The sequence below is a fragment of the Gossypium hirsutum genome, chromosome D10 (genome assembly GCF_007990345.1).
Source record: "Gossypium hirsutum isolate 1008001.06 chromosome D10, Gossypium_hirsutum_v2.1, whole genome shotgun sequence".
Taxonomy (NCBI): Eukaryota; Viridiplantae; Streptophyta; class Magnoliopsida; order Malvales; family Malvaceae; genus Gossypium; species Gossypium hirsutum.
Genome location: NC_053446.1, coordinates 25,051,723 through 25,069,396, shown reverse-complemented (window position 1 = coordinate 25,069,396; position 17,674 = coordinate 25,051,723). Strand labels below are relative to the sequence as shown.

Sequence of the window (17,674 nt, the reverse complement as noted above, 5' to 3'; positions counted from 1 at the left end):
AATTTATTTATTTATATTAATATATACAATCAATGCATCACCAAAAAAAAAAACTGATATTATAATAAAAGAATTGACAATAAATAAATACCAATAAAAACAAAAATTTTACGGCGCTCCACAAACTTTTCCCTTTCCCGGAAATCTCCTCGTTCGTAGTTTTATCTAATATATTAATATTAATATTCAAATATTCCCCTTTCAATTCTATACAAAATTCATAAGAAAGTTGAAAAGAAATAACCTTTTCTTCTCCCTCAACGCACAAGTAAACTCAATTTGATTTTGTCTTCCTGCCTGGTGGATCATGTGTATGTATGTGTGTGTATATATATATATCCATTTATGATAGTCTAAAGTGGCCTACGATAATAAAGCTGACGGTCAAATTTTGTACAAATACTATTTCTTTCTTTAAGAAACACTACAATCCAAAGTTACAATTTTGAAGTTGTTGCTGTTGTTTTAAGTCTTTGAGCTAGCAGAGCAGAGGTGAAAAAAAAAAGAAAAGGAATGGTTACGGAGGAAAGTGAGAAGCCAATTGAGGTAAGAGCTATGGAAGCTTTGGGAAAAGGCTTTGATATTAGCGGAGATTTCAGGTTGAAATATGCTAAAGGAGCAAGGTTGGTGGTGCTTGATGAAACCGATAAAAGAGACATTGTATTGCCAGGTGTTTTTACTATCAAAGATGTTTCTCAAGATATTCGTCTTGATAAAGGCGATCGTATTCGATTCAAATCTGATGTTCTTGAATTCAGTCAGGTCTGTTTTCTTTTCTTTTTTCTATTTCTCTTTTGTTTATTTGATCAAATATTTGGGGTTTTTCTTTTTATGTGTTTAAGATGTTATTTCAGATACCCAGTTCATATTTTCCCCTCCTCAAACTTAGATTTGTATCAGTTTCCTGATTCATGGGTGAATCAGGTTTTTTTGTGTTTTGTGATTTTTTATAGTAATAGTTGAAATGACCAACTTATGTCAAGTCTAAAAACTTTTCTAAAAGTCTCCGAAATTTGCGGGATCGAACAAGTATACAAATTTTGACCATGGGAAATGCTAATGAATGCCTGATCTGAATCCTTAACTAGTGTGGTTTGCAAAGTTGCTATTGCTGAGAACATTTTCTTTCCCAAGTATATATGTTTTTTGAAAATTGAATCACAACTTTGTGTTTTATAAATAAGCATTAATTTATGGTGAATCAGCCTTGAAAATGGTGGGATCAAAAGTTACCTTTTTGTCACATGTGGATAGACTTGTATATTCAACTCTTTTGACTAAGTGCATCTTTCTTGAAACTTCAAAGTTCTTTTTTGGAAAACAAAGTTAGGTTGCATGCATGATGGGATTTGTTTTTAATGGTGCCTATATAAATTGGGTTGTTTTGAATGGATAATTAGATTTTTCTTTAATATTCTTTTACAACCATACAAGTGAAGAAGGTGGGAAGGGGCTAATTGACTCATGCAACTTTCACCATTTGGAGTTCCTCTTCTTCCTCTGGGATGTTTGTTATCAATAAGGAAAGAAGTAGAGATATTGAAGGATGGATTTCTAGGGTTGTCTTTCATGTCTTAAAAATTGTTTTACACCATGCTTATTTCTCCACACTCTGTTATTAAAATAAGCTTTGAGCTTTAGGTGATTTGAGCATGTTTTGGGATGACTCAACTTTTTGAAGGTCTAGAGCTCTGTTAAGAGTTAATCTCTAGCTAATTCTCTACTAATGGTGTCAATTGATTTAAGAAACAATTTACGTCTATATTTTATTCATATTTTTATGTGCTGATTCATAATTTAAGCCATAATCTTGATTTGGGAATATCAGTAGAGTTGGGATATGATGTTTCTGCCTGATTCATGTTTTAAAGAGCATTTTTTGTTTGAGCTCAAAGTTAATCCTGTTTAAAAAAATGAGAATAATTTTCTCTTCGACATTAATTAAGAATTGTGCATTTGAATATGGTCCTACCTACTTCCCTGAAATGAAATGAGATAGGAAAGAATCTGACGCCATAGATACCGTTACTAATTATTAAGGTTTCATGTGAAAGCATTTTTCTCTGAATGGAGTCCACAAGTGTTGGCATTGAGATGCTGAAATTAATAGATTTTGGTAGGTAAAACAGAAAAATTTCAGTGATTGAATCACTTAAATATAGAGTGGTTCCCTTTTGATCATTTAACATTTATGGACTGCTGCAGTGGAAAAACTTTCATATTTTGAAGCTCATTTATCAGAGTTTTCAATCTGCTAGTAATGTTTATTTTTTTTGTAATAGTTTCTTCTTTAATAATTTTGTTTGAAATAAATAGATATTAAAAATTTAAACTTAAAGCAAACCTCCATTCCAGAAGTAAAAAAAGTAACTATATTCATGAGTTCCTGATAGCTGCTTCATGATCTAGGGACTCTACCAGTTGTTAGTAATAGCTGATATTAATACACTTTGATTACTTCAAAATCCTATTGTCAAAATATCTTGAAAGGGTTTCTACCCAAACCTTAGTGATGAAGAAAGTGAAAAAGAAAAAAAGAGATTTAATATGAAAACCATCTAAGATTATATATGTTAAATGCTGTACGTGTTAAGAGCATTATAGAGGTTGAAATTAGTTTATTTAATGTTGTATCAATGATGTACCTTTTCTCTGACCCCAAATCTTTCTTCCCTTGTAGATGTCTGAGTTTCTTAATCAGAAATCTTCTATACAAGGAAAGGTTCCTTCAGGCTATCTTAACACAATTTTTGATTTGACTGGAGACTGTCTTCATGATGCTGCAGACACCAAAAATCTTGCTTTTGATGGTTACTTTATTTCGTTATATCATTTACACCTTACAGCATCTCCACTTGTTTTACATGATAGTGTTAAGAAATCTGTTCCATCTCACTGGGATCCAGAAGAATTGTCTAGGTATGTTTCTGATACATTGTTTTGCAGTTTCTTGGCATTTTGATCATTACGTATCAATGAGAAATCATATGGATTATGTGGAGGCTGTTTGCATAAGAATGAATGCTGCCGATTGTTTGTTTTACGCTCTTGCCTATATTAAAGGAAAGGCATTGCTGGTTATGCAGAATTATTTGTGGTTCTCAACTGGTTAAGGTTGACTGTGTGGCTGTATGCTTGAGAAAATATGCCATCAATTTGTAATTAAATTATGAGATGATGATGGAGCCGTAATACTCATTTTCATCTTCTCATGAAATACTTCTGGTTTAGAAAATGTTATGTTCTCACCGGTTTCCTCCCAAAGCAGTGCAATCCTTTTGATTGACCTTGTTATTTAACATGCTTGCATTCTATCATCTACCATAATCTTTTCAGCTTGAATACTACGTGATTAACTTGCAACCTTAACATTAATTAACAGTTCACAATTCTGCTCATAGTTTCCCTTCTCTTGTAAGGTTGCACCCATGACTAGGGTCCTTGGAAACCTAGGAAACCATGCATTCATGCACTATGAAATCATCCCTAGCTGTCCTACATGATTTATGTATCACATTTTGGTTTGCTTTCATCTGTTTCTTTTTGAGCCAGGGTACTGCTCTTATGATAACAAATATGAATTTGAACTAAAACAAGAATGTTTAAGAGGTTTATTACAAACATTTTGGTTAGAATATCACTTTCCAATGGTAAAATAAGGGGGTTGGGAGTTTCCTTACATTCACATGCAAATATATATATTGTGTGTGTACATGTAAATTTCGTGCTGATCAAATTTTCTGCCACATAATGCCGTGTCTAATTTAGCTGGGAAAAACATGAATTATTTTGGTTGCTTGGCATCTATTAGTATCATTATTATTGGTTTCATGCAGTACATATCTAACAAATTGTATTAGGCAGGTTCATACAGACATATGGGACGCACATAATAGTCGGCATGGCTGTTGGCGGTCAAGATTTGCTATGTGTCAGACAAAACTATTCCTCTGCAATTCCTTCTTCTGAGCTCAGGGGGTATTTGGAGGATCTTGGAGATGTTATGTTTTCAGATGGGAAAAGCCCTTCATTACTGCAGAGAAAAACAAGAGATGGCAAACAAAAAGTATTAGCATCTCATTGAAATTTAAGAGATGTTTTGTGTTTTTGGTAAACAACAGTATTGTTTCTAAATTCCATTTATTTATGCAGGTACCCAAGGTCTTTAACCACATATTCAAGTCAAACTCCTTGCAGCTGGCCAGCATTGCGGAAACATCAAGCAAAGATGTGAGTCTAGAACTTGAGTGTTACTCTGATTTTTTGTTTAATTTATCATTAGAATCCATAAATTATTTCTTTTTCCTTTGTTTTCATCTTAACTAGGGACTCACTATCATTTCTTCAAAAAGGGGAGGAAATGTGTTCTTGCATAATCACTCCAACTGGCTCCACACTGTACCTACTAAACCAGAAGGAATTTTGTTCAAGTTTGTACCAATCACTTCTCTTCTGACTGGGATTCCAGGAAGTGGGTATCTTAGCCATGCGATCAACTTGTATCTTCGTTGTAAGTACTGCTGTGCTTGACGAATGGAAATAACTTCAGTTCTGTGTTTTTGCTTCAAATATGGTTTTGGTGATGGTTGGAATTCTTCTCTAATAAATAATATTAACTGAATAACTTGACTAGAGTAACAGTTTTGGGGTAAGACTATGATAAGTTTATAGATTTTTGGTTGGAAAGAATAAAACATGAAACTTATAAAAAAATCTTATTTTATATAAAATTATTAATTTTTCTCAAGTATTAGTTGTCAAAAAAATTTGTTTTCAAATTCAATTGAAGAATATGTTTGACTACTTTCTTTTGCGATTGTTTATATTTTGTATGACGCTGAAGTTTGAGGCATGTTTAGTTGGAGAGGAAGTGCTTCAAGGTCTAAGGGAAAGATCTACCCTCTGTTGTGTCCCTGCTGGAAATAAAATATGCCGCATATCCCGCTGTCTGAATCTGACATGTCAATGCTATGTTTAAGAAATTTAGCATAATAGAATGTATTCGTTTAACATTATACTTGGTAGGAAAAAATAAAATATGTACGCAACTTGAATATTTTTAAAAAATAAAAAAATCAAGCTGAAGGAAAATGAACATTTGGCCTTAAGTACTGGCTGTTTGAGGACTTTTACTCTTGTTATTTTTAACAATAATTTTACAAATCATTTAATCTTATCATACTTTTATATATTTCTAGTTTATGAGAAAGTAAAGTTCTTTAACTTGCTGAATCTGTGTAGACAAGCCTGCTCCAGAGGACTTACGTTATTTCTTGGAGTTTCAAGTTCCACGACAATGGGCTCCTATGTTCTGTGAACTGCCTCTTAAGCATCAGAGGAAAAAATCGTCTTGCCCTTCCCTGCAATTTGCTTTCCTGGGTCCTAAGATACAAGTCAGCTGTGCACAGGTAGTCAAACAGCTCATAAAGCATTGTCTTCTAATAATTGGCTTATTAGTTTTATTGTTTTCATCATCATATTGGCTTGTCACCTGAATTATTATTCTTCCTCTTCTCATCTAGAACAGAAGTCTTGAAAGATCCAAAGTTTATAATTCCTGAAATCAAAGGGAAGATTCACTAATTCCTTACCTAATATGTTCTTTCTATAAGCAATGCACAATATAATTTAAAAGCATATGACAGCATCTGAACCTGGACTTAACTAAAATTCCATGAACAAATTGCTAGCACAGAGAATCCTAAAAGTAAGTTTAATATTACTGCACCAGTTTTGCTTGAAACCAGTATGTATGGCACTGTTAAGTATGACTTGCACATCTTTGGTACTAACAATGTTGGCAGGGTTCTAGTAGATTTGATGTAGACTGTAGTCACATTATAATTAAAATGCCAAAATTTCTTGGTAAAAGCCTATAGTAGGAAGTGGAGTTGAGTTACTACTCTTGGAAAGAAATTACGTTGGAATTTTTGTTGGCGACAATAAACACGTCTTTAATATTTAAATGGTCATTTTTTTCATGGTAAAGTTGTCTGATAATCTAGTAGAAAATATAGTTTGAGTTCTGGAAGTGGAAATTAACGTTTGAATTGAATTTTTAGCAGTAACAACTATCAACAAACACACTTCAGTATTCTTTAAGGTAAAATATGAACAAAAAGATTTTTAAATATGGATCTGTGGTGAAATTTGCCTGGTTTTATAAACACATATATATGTGGTTTACCTTTCTCCTCCATGTAGATATACATGTAGATATACATGTGTAGGCATGTATGCATAACCATGAAGATGTGCTACATGTATAAATATAGGTTTAAACTGCTTCACCCCTCCGAATTGCTATCGAAGTTCATCCATTGTTTTTAGCTATTCTTTGCAGACAAAGACAGTTTTACTATAAAATAAATTTAAATATTTTGTACAATTGCAGGTTTCAAGTGATCTAAAACCAGTAGTTGGTCTTCGTTTGTACTTGGAAGGAAAAAAATGCAACCGATTGGCATTACATGTGCAACATCTCTCAAGTCTTCCAAATATGATGACAACATCCGGCAGGCCGTGCCAATGGCGAGGTTCAGATGACTATAGGCCCAGCAATCAATATTTAGAGCCAGTCAGGTGGAAGAGATACTCAAATGTTTGCACATCTGTAGTTAAGCATGATCCTAATTGGTTGCAAGAAGTCTCAAGTGGTGTTTTTATCGTAACCGGTGCACAGCTTCTTTGCACAGTGAAATGGGCAAAGACGGTTTTGCATCTCCGTCTGCTGTATACTCATATACCCAACTGCACTATCCAGAAGACCGAGTGGGCAGTTGCACCTGAAACTACTCGTAAGGCCAATTTCCTTACAAATCTTAGTACAACTTTTACTTTCACTCAACGGACAGTCAACGGACAACAAAAGCAAGCTCCAACTGCACTTAATTCAGGTGTATATCCTGATGGTCCACCTGCACCAATTCGCTCTAAAAAACTACTAAAATATATGGACATGTCTGAGGTTGTGCGTGGTCCACATGATGCTCCGGGACATTGGTTGGTAACTGCAGCCAAGCTAGTCAATGAGGGTGGTAAGATTAGCTTGCAAGTAAAGTTTGCATTGTTGGACTATCCATGACCATCGGCCTCTATTGTACATATAGAGTGTGATTGGTATATATATACACATATAGTTTGAATTGATTTTTGGTTTGAATCTCTTTGTACAAGTAAGAGAGTGGTGTAGTTATATCCAAATTTGAGCCATTCTGACCACCTAAGTTGCAGCCCAAAGTCGAGAAATGAATATTGTCATTGATTTGTTTGCTTATAATTTTATTAATTCTTTATTTTTGGACTAAGAGAAAGAGAAAAGAAACATTCAGTTCATTCATAGAGTTCCATATTTGTTATTTTTAATAATAAATAAAAAAGGTTATATTTGAAGAGCATGGAAGCGATGAAAAGCCTTGATATATTGATAATAAAGACTGAAAACTGGCTTAGCTGCTCCTTTCTTTAGTTATACCCCGATTGATTTTGTATTGATTTTTGTTTTTTTTAAGAATTGATTTTATATTTATCTTTTTATCATTAAAATATTCGTGAAATTGATTTTATTTATCTTGGAAAAAGAATTGAAAAAATGAAAAATTGAAGGTTATATATATATATATATATATGGATAGAGAGATATATTGTTAAGGATATTTTTAACTCCAAAAATGGTAATTTATTTATTATTTTTTTTTAAAATACAACTTAAGGATATATTGTAAAATCTTAAACCCAACAAGACATAGGCTTACCCTGATAGCTATGAACTGAACTTAGAACAAAGACTTTGATGACAAAATATTCAGTGAAGAATTCACAGAATTAAGCCCTAATTTTGGCCGCCAATGGTGGTGGTGCGCCGATCATAGACCCTTCAATAGGGGGTTGTTATTTTCATTATTTTTGTCTCTTATTTACAACAAGATTTGAATCTCTTTAAATCCTTCCTAATCAACCTTTGATCATGTGTGACTTAGGAAAATTCGATCTTAATTGTTCGTCAACTTAGATTTGACAATCGGGAAGTGTAAGTGCGGTTGATTGAGGGTTAATAGGGAACATGTCAAATGATGAAATCAAGGTTTTTAACGGTTGTTTATCTATTGATTATTTAGTAATTTTTGGTTTTAGGCACTGACTTAATTTCCCCAGATCAACAGTGAAGCCGTTAGACGTTCACACACACGTTTCACATCAAATCAATGTAAGTAGCCTAGCCAATTTGGATATGAAAATTCTTATGGTAATGCTAATTTGATTGAACCCTTAAAGGGGTGTTTTTAGGCTATTTTTACAAAAGCCTAATTCGATAAAAAAAAATTAATTTAGGTTCAATTTAAGGTATTGAGGAGAAATTGTGGGTTTCACAAATAGTGTTGCAGTAGTGCAAAAATAATGTGTGGGTCCTCTCTTGTTAACTTGAATGCTTTAATAATATATTTAATGTTATAAACAATGATTAAACTTGCTGGTCGGACTTAGTTAAATCGCTAAGTGAGTGGATTTAAGGTGGTCGAATTAAGCACGTATCAAGCCCTAGTTAAATGGCATGTTTGCAAAGTTGCATAGTTGATTGGTTATTTGAATGACTGATACTGGTATGAAATGACATGTGTGTTTTGGGTATGTAATGTATGTTGGTTGTATGTATAACATGTATTAAATTGGAAATAGACTTGAGAGCTAGTTGCAAGACCAGTAAACAGGAAGGTTATAGGAGTGAAATGGGTGTTTCTAGCCAAACATAATGCTGATGGAACTCTGAACAAGTTAAAAGTAAGGCTGGTAGTGAAGGAATTCAGTCAAAAGTATAGCATTGACTACTTTGAGACATTTGCACCAGTGGCCAGGCTTGATACAATTTGGCTGCACAGAAGCAATGGAAGATACATCAACTCGATGTAAAGTCAGCCTTTCTCAATGGTTTTCTTGATGAGGAAATCTATGTTGAACAGCCTGAAGGTTTCAAATTAGCAAGCAAGGAAGATAGTGTCTACAAGCTGCAGAAAGCCTTATATGGCTTAAAACAGGCACCAAGAGCCTGGTATGAGAGAATCGATAGCTACCTAGCTAGCATGGGGTTTGAGAGAAGCATCAGTGAACCAACCCAGTATGTGAAAAAGAAAGACAATAAAACACAACTCATAGTGTCCCTGTATGTTGATGACCTGCTGGTGACAAGAGAAAGTCATGAAATGCTGCCTAATTTCAAAGCCAAAATGGAGAAAAAGTTTAAAATGTCTGATTTGGGACAAATGTCCTATTTCCTTGGCATGGAAGTGTCTCAAACTCAGCAAGGGATCTTTCTAAGTCAGAAGGCATTTTCCTTGAAGATTCTGAACAAGTTCTCCATGTTAAATTGTAAAGCAACAAGCACTCCAATTGCTGTTGGAGAGAAGATGTCAAGCCAAGGTGATTTCGAGAAGGTAGATGACACAACCTACAGAAGTTTAGTTGGATGTTTGCTCTATTTGACAGCCACTAGACCAGACATTATATTTGCAGTTAGTCTGTTGTCTAGATTCATGCATTGCTGTAATGGGAAGCATTTTCAAGCTGCCAAAAGAGTTCTCAGGTACATCAAAGGTACACTGAGCTTTGGAATGATGTTCAGCAAAGTTAATAGCATGAAGCTGCTTGGATATGCTGATAGTGATTGGGCTGGATCGATAGATGATATGAAGAGTACCTTAGGGTATTAGTTTACCCTTGGTTCAGCTCTTTTTTGTTGAAGTTCAAAGAAGCAAATAGTAGTTGCTCAATCAACAACTGAGGCAGAGTATGTAGCAGCTACTAGTGCTGTGAACCAAGCCATTTGGCTAAGAAAAATCATGGTAGATTTGAATCTACACCAAAGGGAAGCAACAGAGATCAAATGTGATAACCAGTCAACTGTTGCAATTGCAAAGAATCCAGTGTTCCATGGAAGAACAAAGCACTTCAAGATCAAGTTTCATTTTGTTAGGGAAATGGAACAAGCTCAAGAGGTGAAACTGGTTCATTGCAGTTCTGGGGATCAACTAGCTAATATCCTGACAAAGCCCTTTAGTGTGTCAAGGTTCGAGCATTTGAGAATGAGATTGGGAGTTTGCAGCATGCAAGCCAAGGTTGAAGCTGGCTTCCATGCAGCACAAGGAGTAGACCAAGCTGTCGAGCCATGCAGTTGCAACAGAAGCTCATGCTACTGATTCATTTTGGTTACTTCAAGTGTTTTTTTCGTTACTTAGTTTGATTTGAACTAAGTTGTCAATGTGCTTGATGTAATTAGGTAATGTTTGAGCTGATAAATCAGCTTTGCAAAGTGTACAAGTTAAGTTTAACAAGTTTTAATGTACTTAGTGGTAGTAGGTAGTGTTTTGGTGGTCATTTTGTTTCTCTTTGACCAGCTTATGTGTATATGTATTGGCATTATGCCATTTTTCAAGTTAATGAAAAATTCATCGAAGAATTCTTCGTCCAATACTCTCTTAATTCATTGTTTTCTTTAGTTCTTTAAGCTCAATTCTGTTTTGTTTGCACAGCAAGTATCGAGCCTTCAAGCTCAAGAAATTGCTTGTTTCATTCATCCTTGTTCATTGTTCCAACAGAGACACATCATCCTTTAGCAATACGGAACTTGTTCAGAATCTAGCATAACTTTTTTCTTTTTAGTTCTCTTAATTTTTTGTTTTTATTTACATGACTAAGGATGAATATTGTTATTGTAGTACAGCATTTTTATGTTATTCATGCCAGAGTTCATTCTGGAGCTGCTCATGCTGTAGTATAGAAAATATCAGGGTTTCTCTATCCTTTCGGTTGGAATCTGGTTATGGCTTAACGGATGGCTATATTTTGTTCCTAAGTGAATATTTTGATTTCTTAATGGTTTTGACTTTTGAGGCTATTGAGAGATCTTGATACACTCTCTTTGAAGAATGTGGCAAGATTGAACATATCTACATGAAACTTTGTTCTTAGCATGTTTTCATTAGGGTTTTGTTTCCTAATCCTTCGTTATGTAAGTACAGATTTCAAACCTAGCCTTGAACAAGTCATTTCAAAAGCCTGCTTATGATGTAATTTGCAATTGCAGGAGGACATGGAACATTTTGGAGATGTTGGCTCCTTGGACGACAATATGGAGTCTTTTCTCTCACATGATGATGGAGATGGGGGACGTTGTTTGGCACCCTAAAACGAAATCCTTCTGAACATGCTACTGAGACTTCAAAGGGTAACATATGAGTTCATGCTTTCAGCACTCTTTATTCTTCAAATTGACCACAGTAATGACTTGTTTTATACATTTCAGGTTTTGGCTTCAATGAAGTTGGTTTAATACGTAAAAGCAATGGCAAAGTCACCTGTTGTCATTTCTCTTCTGATGGAAAGCTATTGGCCAGTGCTGGGCATGACAAGAAGGTATAAAGATTTGTAGCATATAAGGAACGAAGTTTCATATGTAGCATGCAGCATAAGTTAGGATTATCAATTATTTTGTCATTGACTGTTTTATTTCCATAAATGATGTAGCCATGTGATGCTAAACTTCTTGGATCCTTGCAGAATATTTATGGGAATATTTATGATTAATCGGAAAAAAAAACCTTAAATGGAAGTGTGGAATAATGATGGTCATGCTTGTCAATTTCCTGTCAGTAGGCTGTTCTTTGGAACATGGAAACTCTGAAAACTGAATGCACACCTGAGGAAAACACTCATATTATAACTGATATTCGCTTCAGACCAAATTCCACTCAGCTGGCAACATCTTCTTTTGATGCAACAGTGCGAGTTTGGGATGCTGCACAAGTATATCTTCTAGCTCCTTTCTTTTTGCATTTGTGTGTAATTCTCTCTTATAGGGCCCTTTCGCCCCTTTCTTTTGTGGTAGTCTTCCCTCCGGTTTTACATTTAGATTTTAGACTACTACACATTCTGCTATTGTCTATGCTGAACTAATGCTTACACCATTAGTTCTGACATTGTTTGATTGAAGACAAAACACAAAGTTGTTATAGTCACAGAAAAGACTACCAATTCTAATTTGTTCAATGCTGGTGAATTTTATGGTTTTCATATCAGGGATGCTTGTTTTCTGTTATTTTTGCAGCCAAGTTATTGCATGTGGAAATTTACAGGGCATACGGCACAAGTTATGTCCCTTGATTTTCACCCTAAGAAGAATGATTTTTTCTGCTCTTGTGATGGTAACAGTGAGATTCGCTTTTGGAACATCAATCAGTATTCTTGCACTCGTATCTCCGAGGCTAGCCTTCTAGATCCTTAAGCTTTGTTATTTTTTAATAGTGCAGCAGGTTCTTTTGGATCCAATGTTTTTCATCTAAGTTATTCCAATGATTGAAGCAGGGAGGCTGCAGTAATGTCAGATTTCAACCAAGAATAGGACAATTTCTAGCTGCGGCAGCGGAGACTGTTGTGTCTATTGTGGATGTTGAGACTGACAGAAGAGCACAGTTATTGCAGGTAGAAATATTATTAAATATGTAAATTTTTTAAAGGAAGAGTATATTACCTCATTTATAGTGAAACCAATTTCGACACAGTATGGTTTCATCTGGAGAATTTTATTTCCTCTCAGGGGCACAATACAGAGGTTCACTCTATTTGTTGGGACACAAATGGAGACTTTTTAGCATCTGTCAGTCTGGATTCTGTTAGAGTGTGGTCGCTGGCCTAGGGAGAGTGCATTCATGAGCTCAATTCTAGTGGGAACAAGTTTCAATCTTGTGTTTTTCATCCTAGCTTTCCTGCTCTCTTGGTTGTTAGTGGTTATCAGGTGTCGTTTCGTATTCTTAAGTTATCATTTGCCATTTGTTTCACCCACTCTTCGACTCCTTGCAGTTGATGATTGATGGCTCTATTTCCATTTCATGGATAGCTGTCTGTATTATTTCGGATACGGTATTTTTTACCTTCGTTGTTCTGTGACTATCTCCTAAGCTTCTATCTTTTGCAGTCACTGGAGCTTTGGAACACAGCTGAGAACAAGTGTATGACAATTCCGGCCCATGACTGTGTTATATCAGCCCTGACACAGTCTCAAGTGACAGGGATGGTTGCCTCTGCCAGTTACGACAAATCCGTCAAAATATGGAAATAACTGTGTCAGCCAGCTTTTAGGTGGATCCGATCTACCATTAGCAACTCTTCCATTTCCTTTAGTTCGATATTTTCGGTTGATTTACTTTGGGCTAATTTCTTTCACAAGGTTTTAATAAGGTGGATTGTTAGTTTTTCATAACTCATCAATGGCGGGTTTGCAGTGTTGCATTGTGGGAGTGCTATACATTCTGAATTTGTTCAAACATCAGAGAAACACGGGTAATTTTTGTTGTGGCTTGGGGATTGCTCTGATATAGACATTTTAATATGTACATTTATGTAGGCGATAGAGTTGACTTATTATCCAAGAATAAAATCTGTCAAAGTGTGACTTAATTTGAGAAATGAAAATGGTTGGCTTTGGCACTTTATACACACAGAGAGACATCAGCTTAAGGCATTATTATAAATTGTGGATTACATTTATATCCATAATTACCCTTCCGATAATTCAAATCAACCCTATCTATTTATTAATTGCCTTTTTGTTATTTCATGTTTTGCCATTATTTACCTACCTGTTGGTCTATCTATATATTTAGATGATTTTTATTTTGGTATAAAATTATATATTAAATGTTATTAGAACTTTTAGGCATGGTACTAAAGTTATATCAACGTTTAATAAAACTATGTGAAAAATATCCGAGGTTTGCAAAGTTATACAAAAGGTTATCTTATAAGGTTTGGGATATTAAAATCTTAAAATTATTTGATAGATAAAATATTTTAATCTTTTAAGAATATTTGTGAAATAAGAAAAATATATCTCCGATATTCCAAGTAAATGCACATCAACATTATGTAAAAGGTCAGTAAAAAAATTCTATACTTCTAAATACTATTAAAATTATGCCAAAAGTTATGGTTTTGTAAATGCTATTACAAATGTTAAAAATAAAATAAAAAATATAAACGATAATATAAATTTGTCTCTCAACTTGGTAATTAATTTACTTTAATACTTATATATTTTTTTTCCATTTTGCTGCTTAAATTTTGTAATTAGGTACATTTTGGATTTTGAACTTGAAAGATATAGGGTAAATTACATCACAAGTCATTCAACTATGGGTCAGTTTTCTTTTTAGTCATCTTACTATGAATTTTTTAAATTGGTTATCCAATTAATCGAGAATTTTTTGTCCATTTCATTACGTGTTGTTAAGTGTGACAAAGGGTGGCATGGCAGTTAAAAAATTGGTATAATAACAAATTCAATCCTCAACTTTTACTTTATATCAATTTAGTCATAATTTTAAATAAAATTAATTCTCAAAATTTACAAATGGTTTCAATTTGATCCTAATTCTAAAAAAGTCAGAGAAATATATAAAAGTACATAAATAGTTTTTTTAAATATAATAAATTTTAAGAATATACAAAAATTTTAAGAAAAGGTTTTTGAATAAAGAACAATATTTAAAAAATTAAAAAGATATAAAATAAACGTATATTTAAAATATATAAAAATATTAAATATTTACCTTCTTCCTCCATTTCTTCCACCCCACTACCATCGTTGCCTCCACCAAAGATGAATCTAAAGAGAGCAAGTAAGGATCATGAACCCCAAAATGAAAAAAAAAAATACTATGTAGGCCTCTTAAAAATCTCCTATCTACCAAAATGAAACCACAACATGCGTCTGGAACCAAGTGTCCCTCCCATCCACCATTTCATCTACTTATGGATCTACTACTAAACTGTCACCTCTAAAGATACTTGAAACCTTTGCAGATCTGGGTTATGAATTTTGTTTGGTTTTTTTTTATGTTTTTTTGAAAATATTTATGTATTATATATATATATATTAAATTTTTTAGAGTTAGGATAAAATTGAGATTATTTGTAAAATTTGAGGGTTAACTTTTTTAAAATTATAACTAAATCGATATAATATGTAAAAGTTGAGAGTTAAATTTGTTATTATATCATTTTTTGATTACCACATTACCCTCTCGTTAGACACTTAAAAAAACTTGATGAAAATGGAAAAAGAAAAATCTTCATTAGTTGAGGGACCAAATTAAAAAAAAACTTTATAGTTAGTGTCCAAAAAGGAAATAGGCCCATAGTTGGGTGACCTGTGGTGTAGTTTGCTCAAGGATATAAAAGTTTGATGATGTGACACTCTAAGGTTGTGCCACATCATCACATTCAGTGTTTTAATACCTGAACGGGTTGTTGAACCAGACCATTGGTACTCAATTCAAAAATCGGCTAGTTCAATCGCTAGACCAAAAATAAATAAATAAATAATCGTAAAATTTTTTATAAAATAAAGATAAAATTATTAAACCGGTTCAACATGTTCACTGTCAATTTTTGTCTCAATTTTTTATTTTTATCAATTTCTAGTAGTTTCTGAGTCAATCGATTGAGCCTCTTTGTTTGAACCGTTATATCGATCAGTTCTCAGCCTATTTGATTCGGTCCTATTTCAGTAACACTGGTCAATTCATCAAATTTTAATAGAACCCATGTTTAGGGAACAAAATTGATCTAATTGCCAAGTTCAAGTGCCAAAGTAAACAAAAAAGAAAGTACAATTATCAAAGTGGATCTAATTGTTAAGTTCAAGGGCAAAAAAATATATCATCCCTTTTCAAAAATATGTAAAATGTAACCATATTGTATATATAAAGTTTCTAGAGTATCAAAATTATATATGAATTAAAAATAATTGTACTAATTTATTTTTATAAATGAAAATTGAATTAAAATATTAATTGTACAAAAATATTCGAAAGTGTGTTAAACTACTTTAATATTTTAACGATCAAACCGTTGACATGCATGATCTATATGAATGGAATATGAAATATAACGGTAAAATTATTAAAATATTAATTGTGCAAAAAGATAAGGAAGGGTGCAAAACTACTTTAGTTGTTTTGTTGACAAGTAGAATCAACAAAGGGGAGTATGACAGTGATGAAAATGGGTCACCTTGGATTGAGGCAAAGAGCCATTGTCTTTAGTGGGAATGGTGATGGCTTGGAAGGTTTATTTGGTTGGGAAGAAGGTTCTAAGTGTTCTTAGTGTGTGTGTTCAATGATCTCTCAAGCATTGGGATTGGGCTTATATATAGGGGATAATGGATGTAACGCTCTGACTTTGGCAGGCACAAGGTCTAGCATAGTCTTTTAGCAGTATGATTGGCGTAGTGGTATTCGCCTGAGTGCCCATTTCTGGCGTATAGAGTGGGCAGATATATTTATATGTTTAAGATTATGAGGGATCCATGCCATATTGCTATGGTTTGTTGGAATAAAGAAGTGATAAAGTGAATAGATATTGAGGGTTGAGTGCATGTCAAAGGTTTGATGTGCCCTTTTTTAGTGGAACTGTGCAAGTTAAGTTACAAGGTAAGTTGGTTAGGAGTTAATCGAATGTGAGCTAAGATAGTTAAAGATAAGGGGAAATACTCAATTAGGTTTCTCGGAAGTTATGGACTTTGATAAGATAATTCAATAGTGATGTGACATTTGTCAAGTTTCAATAAAGACTTGGACTACTTTAATAGGCCTTCAAGTTTAAAGGGAGTTGTTTTCTTCTTTTTCCAAAATAATGAAATCTAAGGTTAGAGGATTCTGAAGTATCCCTTTAAGCTGGATCGGAAATCCTAGATTTTATCAGTAATATTTCTATGCCAAGTTAAGTTTTATGGCTCTAAGTAGATTTGTATGAGTGAATAGAGAAGTAAGGCCTTGTATGGGGGTTAAATGATTGTAAAGGTTATTTGTATGGATTTTAAGGGTGATCTTTATTTTATAAGGAAGTGGTTGCTACAGTCCCTGATTGAGTGCTGGACCTAAAGCCCAAGTTGCTATTTGAAGTTGTCAAGTGAGTCCCTAGGCCGACTCTTGTAAGTTGTATGCTGTTTTTTCTAGATACTCTTATGAAGAATCGTATGAACCATGAACTAAGATTAGAAAAGGATGATATGATGAGTATGCTGATATAGGAATGTTGGATAAGATTTGCATGTATAGATTGTAAGAATCTGACAAGTGTAGAGTATGTGATAAGAAAGCTGGAGTAAAAGATATGATTGTAAGAACATGTCTGGAATGTGTAAGACGAGATGTATGTTAAGTTTGGTGCTAATGTATGAAAGATCTATTAAGTGTTTGTGCCTGTACACCATGGTGGATTCTAAAGGGGTTCGTCAGGACTTTAAACACGATCTCTGTAAGGAAAGCCCATGGCCATTACACCATACCGTGTAAGACCTTAGCTGGTGGGTTACGACATCATATGGAAAGAAATAAATGAAGGTTATTACCTAACGGGTTTTTTGCATGACATAGGACGATGAGGGGAAAACCTCATGAAATGTGAGTTTAGGTGAATCCCTATCGTGAACACGCCAAAAAATGTATGCCTTTGTGACAATCTATGAAATAGAAGGCTTTATGGTGATCTAAGGAAAGGAAAGTCCATGTGGCAAATGGTGAAAGGAACACCTTCGTGGCGCACACAAAAGAATGACCATTGTGGCAACCATCTGAAGAAAACACTTCTATGGCAGACCTTGAAAGAAAGAATGATATTCTCA

The 17,674-nt window shown here is 33.9% G+C and overlaps 1 protein-coding gene across 2 annotated transcripts; it reads left to right on the top strand.

The window, feature by feature from the left end:
- The first annotated feature begins 213 nt into the window (after nt 1-213).
- On the top strand, nt 214-7,392 carry LOC107914722 (MACPF domain-containing protein At1g14780). Of its 2 annotated transcripts, none has more exons than XM_016843739.2 (7): nt 214-762; nt 2,681-2,919; nt 3,865-4,066; nt 4,153-4,230; nt 4,327-4,510; nt 5,242-5,408; nt 6,395-7,392. In XM_016843739.2, exons 1-7 carry the CDS (start codon nt 514-516, stop codon nt 7,082-7,084), a joined length of 1,809 nt encoding a protein of 602 aa, XP_016699228.2. In that variant the 5' UTR covers nt 214-513; the 3' UTR covers nt 7,085-7,392. The 2 variants fall into 2 exon arrangements, with proteins under 2 accessions (XP_016699228.2, XP_016699229.2); XM_016843740.2 differs by lacking the exon at nt 214-762 and adding an exon at nt 828-1,559.
- Nucleotides 7,393-17,674: the final 10,282 nt, after the last annotated feature.